The sequence below is a fragment of the Esox lucius genome, chromosome 5, assembly GCF_011004845.1.
Source record: "Esox lucius isolate fEsoLuc1 chromosome 5, fEsoLuc1.pri, whole genome shotgun sequence".
Lineage (NCBI taxonomy): Eukaryota > Metazoa > Chordata > Actinopteri > Esociformes > Esocidae > Esox > Esox lucius.
The window spans coordinates 11,367,403-11,379,490 of record NC_047573.1 but is presented as its reverse complement, the minus strand read 5'-3'; the positions used below and the strand labels follow the sequence as shown (position 1 = coordinate 11,379,490).

The following is a 12,088-nucleotide window of genomic DNA, read 5'->3' as shown; positions in this document are numbered from 1 at the left end:
CCCTTGCGAAATAATTCTAGGGGCAAGACAGCAGTGGTAATTGGGTTTTCATAGGCTATGCACTGCTTACAGTGACCTATTGCAGCGATTGAAAGGAATGGAGATACTAAAAGCCTTATAGTTCATAAAGTAGGAATGGTAAAAGTATTTTTATTACGTGGTCTCATTTGAGCTAGTCTGAAAGTCAGATTTTGGACGGTAACAGATCTCAAGTGTCATACCACACATAGCAATGCTTGAAGAGTAGACATTTTGATGCAGATCCCTACAGTAATAGTCTTTGAGGAAGTATTGAACATTTGGACAATAAATGTAACACTTGTTTTCACTAGTTTGCTGTATCCGCTTTGAAACTCAAGTGTTTTTCCATTCACAACTTGTTCTCCATCTCCAATATAGGGAACACATTTGTTTTCAGCATTTTTACATCCATAACTAACCAACATTTTAGCAAAGGCTCTTTTGTCCCTCATATGTTGAGCAATGTATGGAACATCAAATCACAATAAAAGTAATATTATTGCGAATTGCAATACAGAATCGTAAGATTTCTATCAGCCACTAAACACTGAATATACTGTATCATGATGTTCCTGGCAATTCAAAGCCCAGAGTGAGATGACAGTGGATGTGATTGGAGACACTGGTCTTTGTCGGTTCCCCTAACAAATAAGAAGAGAGACTGACTGAACGCCTATTAAACCATGAGAGGCAGCCAGGACAACTCAAACAGCAGGACTGACTGGCGACAACCGCCAGCACTGTGTACATACACACTGAAAGTCAAACAGACCTTGGCTCCTCTCCTTTCGGCTTAAAAGGAGAATTGGCTTAGTCTGTTGCTGGGATATTAATAATGAATACACATTTAAAAAAAAGAAGAATAAAAGACAAAAAAAAAGCTTTGGCTCAAAACAGAACACTGCGGGAAACAATGAACTGAGAGTATGTAAACTTTCATTCAGGCCCTGTACTGTTCTAAGCCCTGATCCTCCCATTATTAAGTGGAGGCAGACCCCCCCCCTCCCCCCCATCCCCACCCCCCCCATCCCTACCCGCCCACCTGCACATCTTACCCCAGCCTGGCCGCATAGCAGTGTCAATGGTGTGACCAAATCCCTTCTCCGTGTGCATGCGCACTTGCTGGTCAATAACACAACAGACACTGGCGTGATACAAGGTCAAACAGAGGGAAAGAGAATCGAGCACTTGAGCTCCTTCTTCCAAACACAGCTAAATAAAAATGTATATACGTCCTTTTCATGAGTCGCTGCACAGAAAGCCTTATTCTGGGGAGATGTCATTTACAGCTATAGACAGGGGACTCAAGAAAACTCAAGGCAGAAACTAAACAACCAATGTTATGGTCCAGCATAAATAGAGACAACAGTATGTTTGCATACATTCTAAAACATGCACACATACTACTTGTGAGCACGTGCACACACGCACACGCACCAAAGATGCGGGGGGGGGGGGGGGGGGGGAATTATAGATTAATATAATCCATTAATTTATATGACATGCATTACTTCCTGGGTTCATCTATCAAAGGAGCACTAATGGTGTGGTGGTCCCTTCAGAAATATGCAGTATGTACTGTTAGCAAGTGGATGACAGTTCACTAAATCAAAAGAAAATTTTATATATTTAGGGAATACCATTTTTTAAAGTTAGAGACAAAAATTATTCAGCTACAAAACGCTAAGTTGGGACGTTGAGTCTGAATATGATTGGGAAGGGGAGAAAACAGTGAATTAAGCCAAAAGAATATAGCTGGCTAGCTCCTCTATACTTCTCCATCCAAGACAGGTTCTGTTATGAGTTGATAAATAATGGCTGTTAGTTGTGTAGCAGAGTTGGGCGTGCCTACTTCTGCTTCTCTCATTGGCCCTCCTCGCTCTTTTCCCCACACAAACGGACAATGAATAAGACAAAATAAAGGCATACAAAACCACCAGCAAGGTATCGATTTAATGAGAAATATTCATTGTATTTAGGCCAGTATTCCAAACATGACCAAGCGCTCTTTGAGTGCTGGAGTCATTAAGGCAGACTTAGAGTTACCAAGATGATTAAGGTTGGGGAAACACAGGGCTTTTGAACACCTGTGCATCTCTACCAAGGGGAGAATTGGGCTTGACAATATAAACAACCTATGGTGCATTCTAATTTAATTACTTTTAACTGTCTGAAATGAGTCATTACCAAGTGCCATAAATGCCCACCATGATAAACCACTGTGAGGAGAATGGCTCTCCCAAGGCAGAAAATGCCTCAGTTCTGCAATCCAATGCCTTCAGCAGGCCGGACTAATTAATCCACCACACAGTCACCCGCCCAACCACCACAAATTCTGTTACCGCTGCCTGGACTGCCAAATTATTTACCGCCTACACGATCAGCTTTGTCAGGAATCTCACACGCACGCACAGACAAGATTTCTCAGGGTCAAATGTTACATGTGAAAAATACCAGACACCCCTCATGTGCCTAAACATTGGAGATTAGGCACAAAACCAAGAGATATCAGCCGTTTAGGCTTCCCCCTATAGCAGGAGAACCACAGACAACAGGAAAAAGCGGTTGCTACAGCACAACAAACAACTGACTGGGACTGAAGACACGACGAAGAAAACAACAAGAAAAACTAAAAAGCAATAAGAGTAAGAGTTCTAGGAGCGATGCGGGCCAAATCACTGCCCAGGGACAACCGCCACAGAAACAAAACCGTGAGAGAGAAAGACAGAGAAAATAAACATTGGTTGGAAGACTGACAGAGGAAGACGGGCAGACAAAGAAGGATGAGAGATGGGACAGAATGTGAGAGGAAAAGATGGTACTAGGTGTATCATATTCATGATTAATGTAGGAGGGACAGCCTGGTGGGTGTGCTGTGAACTGAGAGGAGGCAAGGGGCAACCTTGGCCTGTCCACAGGCAACAGATAACAATAATCCTGGCTGAAAGAGAGAGATAGAGAAACGGACAGTGAGAGAGCCCTTCTTTATAAACAACACACAACCAACCCACTGTTCAGTCACGTCCACACATCCAGAACGAACACACAAATAATGCATCAAACACAACTGGATAGGCAGAATGAAAAGTGGAACGCAAAAAAAGAAAAAAAGGACAGAGGGAATGGCTGTATTATTATGCAAAACCACAGTTGTTTTTGCAGTTTGTAAGCAAACTGTGAGAAAAGAATATTCATTGTTATGCATCAAATTCAATTGGTTTTCAGGAGGGTTCTTAGCGGCCGAGTCCCAAAAGGCACCCCGGTTCCCGTGTGGCTCCTTACTGGCCCTGATCAAAAACCGTGTACAGTAGGGAAGGAATAGGCTGCAAATAGACTACCCTAAGCTGGCATGATTATGCATTAACACTGCATGTGTCAGAGTTCCACTTCACTACCCCTGCAGTTAGCAATAGTAATTGAAAACTCTGCCCTTTGAGGACTCATAAATAACCTGTTCAGTAAGGGGGGCTATTGTTAATTTAAATAATTTTTAAGTGAATTTGGCTATTGTTATATTAAATACAATGCATTCGGAAAGTATTCAGACCCCTTCACTTCTCACACATTTTGTTACATTACACCCTTATTCTAAAATGAATTGAGTATACTTTTTTCCTCATCAGTCTAGACAGAATATCACATAAAAACTATTTTATTACAAATGTTTGCAGACAATTCTATGGCAGTTGCCTGTGTTGCACAGCAACATTTCATGAAGAAATCTGACATATCAGACACAGCAGGCCCCCAGATAATATCTAATTGAAAAACCTAAGCCAGGAAAAATACAACAGAGGAAAGTGAATTTGGGGAAATGTCCAGCAAAATTCATGGGGCCTCAATTAGAGTCGTTTATATATCCAGCTATATTGACAAGAAACATTGCAGTAATTTCTCCTGTACAACAAGACCTAGAAAAAAAGTTGCTGAGGACAGAAGAATGAGCCTAATTGAATGCAACAAAAGTGATTTATGAATGGTTGGAGACGCAGTAGGCAATAGGCAGTTACGTATAGTGTGTTTTCAGCTCTACAGACAAAACTCTCAACAATCTGACCATCATCTAAACACATACAGCATAACACAATATCCTAAATGAATTTGTACAAGGCTAGATTTTTAAGCTTAAGAGCAAATGTTCTCCAAAAACAGAGCCCCGTCATTCATGTGAATGGAGCCACAAGAACTTGCCCACTAAAAACACTTGCCACTCCCCCTTTTACTGTCCCGTTACTCGGGGTAACTGTGACGCGCAAGAATCCGGTAGGCTGCTACTGCCCTAGTACACAATGACAACGTTCGAAAAGTGCCGATGCCGAGATCATGACGAAACTCAACATGCCTGTAATAAACTACTTACAAATTTCAAAACAGAGTTCAACCAGAAAAACTACAGCTCCCTCTCAACCCAATACAGGCGAGGGCGTGCACAGGTTGAGGTGGACTTTTAATGCAGTGGACATCTTTTGCTAGCTAGCTTCTTTAGCTTACCACATGTCCATATGAAACTCTCAATTTAAGAAAACCATGCCATGGCAAATATTAACGTACATGCCGATTCAACCTACAGTATTATCCAAGTTTCACACGCCACATGTGTATTCATTCCAATCATAAAAAAATAGAACATCGTGTTTTTGTCTCTGAGAAAAGCTCATGTTAGCGCAGATTCTTTCACAACTCTCATAAAGCATAGTTTGAAACATAATACCTCATAGGAGATTCCCATAAGGCTGTTAGAGAGTGAACACTGGTCCAGTTCATTAGGCACCTAACGGTCTGAAACAGGTACTACCTGAACTCATCCAAAGCTGCTGAATCTTCTGCAGTGCGTCACTGTGATCTAACGAACACAAGGCCAAACTAGTCTCCCCGCACACCTCTTACCTTTTTGGGGGCACTGAAGATCTTCCTATTGGTCTGTCTGCACTCCTTGGATTTCTCCACTGGTTTGGCTTGAGGTCTCTTGGGCATCTCCAGGCCCACAGAGGCAGAGTTGTCTTCCGGGAAGTCCATCACATCTACAGGGAACATGTTGAAGACAGATGTTTCAGACTATGACAGGAACATCACAGTTCAGTAAGTCCATAAGATCTCATAATGAATTACGTGACCTCTGTAACCAAGTCACGTTCATCAGAAAGATTGGATATTATTAGAAAACCCATTATGATATATACTTGTATGGACATAAAACAGCAAAGACACGCGACTAGGTGAGTAAGACACTCCACGTTTCTCTTTTTAGAAATGTCTGGCTTTATTTGCGGTTTTCACTCCAAATCCTGACCAAAATATTACAACACTCATGGGGTTTTGTGTGTGTGTTCAAATAAAGAATTCAGAGTGTGTGTATAGAGAAAGATCAATGTTGGTGTTATTGACCTTGCCTGAGGGCACCTGATTCTGAGTGTCTCCTTACTAAGATGGTGTATGCCAAGGGGGGGGTGGGTGGTGGTACTGACCTGGCCTGAGGCCCTGTTCCTGACCTGTGGTTCTGCTGGTCAGACCGTCCGGCTCCTCGCTGCCAGACAGGGGGCTGGACACCATCACGTCCACGGCAGCCACAGACACGGCAGGTGCAGCAGTGGGGTGAGGAGCCGCTGCCCTCCTAGCCTTCCGTCTCGCTTCGGCGCGGGAGCCCTCATCTTCGTCGCTGTCGCTTCCGCTCATGTCGTCAAAGCCAAAGTACTTGATCTTGTAGTTGGAACTGCCGGACATCACAGGGTCAGAACCATCGTCCTCTTGGGAGGCAGAAAAGCCCACCTTGTTTTCTTCAAAGCCAAAGAAGTCCAGCTTGGTGTCTTTCTTAGTCTTGCGCTGTGTGGGTCTGAGACAACAGATATTAGAACAACATGCTGACATGAAATGGCTGGTGCAGGTGGATAAGTTACTGGCAAAACTAGAATAATATACAAGCACATGTCAGAGCATAGCATATACAGCAGACTGCAGACTCTTCTCACTGCTAGGACAGTAAACACAGAGCAAACATCATTACAACCTAACAATAGTGATTATCCCTGTCTATCAGCTTAGCTGCGGTCGCAAACATGAAGTCACCTTGGAGGCTTGGCCTGTGCTGGTTCTGTCTTCTTCTTCAGTCGGCCGGCCTCTCCCAGGTCTGTCAGGGGGGAGGCCACGGCGGCAGGAGGGGTGTATTCCTCCATGACCCGGTCCTGAATGGTGACGTTACACACCGACAAGCAGGACGGGTGCAACACGGTGTAGTCCCTCGTTCGCCCGCAGACCGCCGGCTTGGTACTGTTCTCTGTGTTGATGCTTCCCAGCAGGCCAGAACCGGACCCACCACTGAAGGCCGTGCTGGTACTGCTCACGCTGTCATATCCTGAGTCCCCAGGCTGCTTGCCTTTGTTAGGCCGGCGGTAGGTCCGGCAATTGGTGCTGGCCCTGAGGAGAGACTGGGAGTGGTCCTGGGACTCAGACGGCTCCACTGGGACCTCAAAGCCCCCCTGGCCCACCTCATAACTAGGAGTCGGCTCCGGGGAGGACTTGTCCTCCCTTTCTAGACCCAGGCCATAGTCCCCCACGCTACCAAACATTGACAAAGGGGGATTTCTGGGGGGCTCTGGGGAAGGAGACGTGGGACCCAGACCCATCACAGTATCCCAGTTGTCATAAGCCTCCTTGGCCTCGCTCTTTAGCGTGGTGGTCTGAGCGATCGGCTTCTTGTCGCTTTCCGAGGCATTGCGGTACCACGAGTAGCTGTGTTTCTGCCCAGTGGCGCACTCACCCCCGGTGGACCAACTCGGTTGACTGGGCCTGGCTGGAGGGGGAAAGGGTAGTGTATTAGCAACACGTTGGTGCCAGGCAGTGACCATGTCGGACAGTGATACAGCAGCTGAAGCTGCCTCGATTCACTGCAGCATCTGTGACACTGCCTCCAAACAGAAAATGGGGACATGAGTGAGAGCTGAATGCCTATTGCATGCACAGTATAAATAATTAACAAACAGTTGAGGGTGAAGGTTTGAATAAAGAGAAATAAGCATCAGCCGATAGAATAGACTGCGCTGTATTTTAGTAAATATATCCCATAAACAGGTAAGTGTGCTGTCCCCTTAAAGGCTCACTACAGTCACAGAACCATTCTGTGGTAGCACATTGAAGTCCAAACGTTGCCATTTAGGTCAAGTACTGTATGTATATCTTGTGTGGGAAACTCTGGTCTGAATTCCCCAACTAATAATTTGCCACTGTGCTTATTTCAGAATTTGTTAATAAACCAAACATTGGATTAAGTGTCCCTAAAAAAAAAAATCTAAATGAACCAGTACCGCAAAAAGGATCAAATCTACAAAAGCAACAGAAGAAAGGAAATACAGTTCACTAAGAGCTGAGGGCTGAGCTAAGCAGAGGGGAAAAGCCAGACTGAACAGATGGTGTTCGAGACGTGTTTTTCAAGGTGGTGATAGAGCGAGAGTTGCCGGTGGCTGAGGAGAGACCGTTCCAGAGTCTGAGGGCAGCTGAGTGCGCAGCCCGCCCCCCACCGATGCACAGTCCTGTTTTGGGGATGGCGAGTAGTCCAGAGGGGCGGAGACAGCAGGAGGATAAATGTATGGAGGTTGCAGAGGTATGAGGAAACCCCGACAGTGTAAATGAGGACTATTGGAGGTAATGCAGAATCTGACTGGGAGCCAGCGAGGAGGCGTTTTCCTGTATAGTCTTCGGGTTCCTGTTCACACTATGTTAGAGGGCCAACACGATTAGTCTAGATCTTTAAAAGGGAGTGATCCACCACAAACCACACATGCTTATGAAGGACACAGATAAACAACAACCCATAGCCTATATTTTTTTTATATAAATTACCAAGCAACGTGAAACCTGTTGTAGAAATCTAGTTGACTACAAAACCACAGTGAATGACGTGTTGCCTAGCTACTTGCCTCACAGTAAGCTAGAAGGCAACCAGCAATGACCATGTTCAACCATGCCAACATTACAGGGCTGCTACATCATGCACATTAAATCCACATCCATGAGACCAGCACATTCTGACACACTGCTATTGGAAATCCTACACAAGCGAGTGTGCAAAGTGGACTGTAAGTGGACAGTAAAAGTTGCAATTAAAAGATGCCAGTCCAACTTCCCAGAACAGAACATCGCTGAAGTAATGTCTGACATTTTTTATGAGTTTTAGAGAGTTGCAAAATACCAGCGTTTACCATAGCTCAACACCAGTATGAGCCCACAGAAGACAAAACAGCAAGCCTTTGCCATCAGAAAGATAAAAGATGGCCATATAGATTGCCTGCTAGGGCCTGTCCCATGTTAAAGGGAAAATCCACAGCTAGACACTATTTGGGGTGTTGGATCAGTGTCCCTAGATAATCATGGTGTTTCAGATATAATTATGCACCATCACAGCAGTATCTTTTGAACTTCTACACAGGGAGAGTTCAAACACTAACGTCTTTGGTCGATTCAGCCTTCCGTCTGATCTAATATTTTTATGTGAATTAAAATAATGTCGTAACAATTGTGGCCTGTGTGTTTCGCTGATTGCTCATCACACTAGTGGCCGTTGAATATGGCTGTCCTTTGTCAAAAGAGGCACGGGACGTGTCTCAACAATTCTCCTACTGACCATGACATTGCAAGATAGCAAGGTTGATTCATTTTTTTCCACACTTTGAAAAGACTACGGCCCGACAAGAGCCCAGCTCCCTTGTCAAGCGGCGTTCTCCCTCTCAAAGGTTGGATAAATATGCGTACACACAAGAAATAATAATCTAAGAGAGTCAGATTGTATGCACAGTCTGTCCTATTCAGGGTATTTTAAAATAACCCAGCTTAGCTTATGATTTTTATGGTGTGGGTGAATACTTTAAGTTTTGAGGTACACCCAGCGTAGGTATGTGATGTGGTTGATTCGCAGGTCAGGGGGTCACACCAAAGTAGTTATACACCAATAGCAAGGGATGTCCCAATACTGTGCCTCTCAAAAGTATTCACTCTCCTTGGACTTCTCCACATTTTGTGTTACACATGAAATCAGAATGGTTTTAAGAAGAATTCCTTGAGTGAATTCCCGGATCTATAACCAACTCAAATATGAGGAAATCAATCACATTTATTTATAAAGCCCTTTTTACAACAGCAGTTGTCACAAAGTGCGTTTACAGAAACACCCAGCCTTAAACCCCAAGGAGCAAACAACAGTAGTGTTGAATTTCAGTGGCTAGGAAAAAGAAGGCCGAAATTTAGGAAGAAACCTAGAGAGGACCCAGGCTCAGAGGAGAGACCAGTCCTCTTCTGGCTGTGCCGGGTGAGATATTAAGAGTCCAATTGGAAAAATTAATAAATGCATGTGGGCTAAATCCAGAGTCTATTTAAATTTAGACTAGGTCAGAAGTATGACCAGATGGACAAGGACAGGGACAGCAACGGGCCTCCCAAACCAGGTACTCCGCAGGTGTGGACCAGGACCTCATGACCTCCTAAAGTTTAAAACGGGAGAAGACTGGGAAAATTCAGAAAATGCATTCCTCATAACAACAACGATTTATAGTGGAGAAGGAGAACTTAGCGGGGAAGGAGAACTGACCCAATCCCCCAGCACAGTATTATAGCAGCGTAAGACCTTGGAACTGAGACGGGGGGGTCCGGCGACACTGTGGCCCTACCCGGGGGAGGCCCCGGACAGGGCCCAACAGGCAGGAAATCAATTCACCCACATTGCCAGGCAAAGGGACCCCCACCAACCGCAACCACCCTGAATGAGGGCAGAGTATTGCCAGCAGAGTACAGCCCAATTGCACAAGTGCACAACAGAGAGACAACAACAAGCCAGTGACTCTTCCCCCGAAAGGCATTGGAGGGAGGGCATCCCAGTGGCAAAGAAAGCCCACCTGGCAAGACAGCAAGGGTGGACAGTATCAAGCCTACTGGTCACCTTCACGCCCCCGGGCCAGGCTACACCTAATCATAAACCGTGCTGTAGAGATGAGTTTTTAGTAGACACTTGAAAGTTTGCACTGAGTAGTGGATCTATTGAGGCCCGGCCTCCGGCTGTTTGTTTAGAAATTCTAGGTACAATTAAAAGGCCTGCATTTTGCGATCGTAGGTTACGTGTAGGTATGTATGGCTGGATCATTTCAGCAAGGTAAGTAGGAGCTAGTCCATGTATTGATTTATAGGTTAACAGTAAAACCTTAAAATCAGCCCTAACAGGCAGCCAGTGTAAGGACGCTAGTAAAGGAGTAATGTGTTTAAAAAAAAAAGTGTTCTAGTTAGGATTCTAGCAGCCGTGTGCAGCACTAACAGAAGTTTATTTATTGATGTGTCAGGGTAACCGGAAAGAAGAGCATTGCAGTAATCTAGTCTAGAAGTAACAAAAGCAAGGATTAGTTTTTCTGCATCAGTTTTGGATAGAAAGTTTCAGATTTTTGCAATGTTTCGAAGATGAAAATAAGCAACTCTTGAGACATATTTTATATGTTAATCAAAGGAGAGGTCAGGGTCAAGGGTAACGCAAAGGTTTCTTACAGTTTTTTGGGATACGACCATCGAGGTAACAACGCTCTTTGTGTCTTGGGTCCTAAAACGATCATCTCTGTTTTTCTTGAGTTTAAGAGCAAGAAGTTCTCAGTCATCCACTTCCTAATATCTGAAACACATGATTCCAAAGTAGCTAATTTTGGGGCTTCTCCATTCTTCACTGAAATATATAACTGTGTCATCAGCATAACAGTGAAAATGTATATTGTGATTTCGGATTACATCGCCCAGAAGCAGCATATATAGTGAGAACAATAATGGGCCCAGAACTGAGCCTTGAGGAACACCAAAGCATACCTTTGACTTGCTATTTTTTGTGAGTTTGGGACACATCCAGAGGAAAGGGAGCTAGCTGACAGTTTGCGGGTTTAGAACTCATTACAAATTTAGTGAATGTGACGAGCGATACGGTATAAAAAAATTCAAGTGTCCCCATTGACACCTGGCCAGGAAGGTTCAGGACAACTGAGATTTTGAGGACCATAACTATTTAAGGAGGAGACCGTTATTTGTTTTCTAATGGTGATGATCTTTTCAAAGTAGTTCATGTATTCATTACAGCTAAAGTGAAAACCCACTACACTCGCTGAGCTTTGCTTTTTTGTTAACTTTGCAACTGTATCGAAGAGAAATTTCTGAATGTTTTTGTTCACCTCAATCAGGTTGAAGAAATAAGCTGATCGTGCAGACGTGAGTGATTTTCGGTATTGTAGTGTACTGTTTATCCAGGCTAGTCTGAATACTTCCAACGTGATGGCGCGCCACTTTGGATCCAATTTTCTGGAGGCTTGCTTAAGTGCTCGAGTATTGTCTGTGTACCAGGGAGCAAGTTTCTTGTTGCGTATTTCTTTTGTTTTTAGGGGTGCAACCGTATCTAATGTATTTCGCAGTGTTGAGTTTAGATCCTCGATTTGATCATTTACAGATTTATTTACGCTGCCGTTAATGAGCGAACTTGTAAGAATATCAAGGAATGTATTTGTAGGCCGAGAATTTATAGTACGGCTTTTGAAACTCATTGTTTGCGGAGCAAGTGGATTTCTTGTTTTAACAGTAAATGTAATAAGACAGTGATCCGATAATCCAGGATTTTGGGGGGAAATTATTAGATCTACAATGAATTTTTTTTGTGAAAGGACTAAATCTAAGGTGTGATTGTGGCAATGTTTTGGACCTGAGACATGTTGGATAAAACCCATTGAGTCAATTATGGCTTCAAAGGCTTTTTGAAGAGGATCATTGGACTTCTCCATAAAATCGCAAAAAATTTGAATACTATCTGCCATGACTACAAGGTTAGACAAGAATTCTGGAAACTCATTGAGAAACACTGTGTATGGCCCGGGGGGCCTATAAATAGTAGCTATGTAAAATGATTTATGGGCCTGGTTAACTTTCATGAGTAAAACTTCAAAATAATGAAAATTAGTGATGTCATAAATATTAGCAAAACCCCCTCCTTTTTGGGATGCAAGAGGGATATGATCACTAGTATAGCCAGGAGGAGAGGCCTTATTTAAGGCAACAAATTCATCAGGCT

At 43.9% G+C, this 12,088-nt stretch overlaps 1 protein-coding gene across 2 annotated transcripts in view; it reads right to left on the bottom strand.

Annotated features, from left to right (window-relative positions):
* waplb (WAPL cohesin release factor b) overlaps positions 1-12,088 on the bottom strand; it is a 39,120-nt gene that overhangs the window by 21,653 nt on the left and 5,379 nt on the right. Inside the window, exons 3-5 of one of the 2 annotated variants that reach the window (XM_010864932.4) lie at positions 6,085-6,808; positions 5,511-5,851; positions 4,909-5,042 (exon numbers count right to left, since the gene is read on the bottom strand). In XM_010864932.4, coding sequence (XP_010863234.2) covers positions 4,909-5,042; positions 5,511-5,851; positions 6,085-6,808 — 1,199 coding nt within the window. Of the gene's footprint in view, positions 1-4,908; positions 5,043-5,486; positions 5,852-6,084; positions 6,809-12,088 lie in introns of both variants that reach the window. The other variant, XM_010864922.4, reaches the window with a different exon arrangement.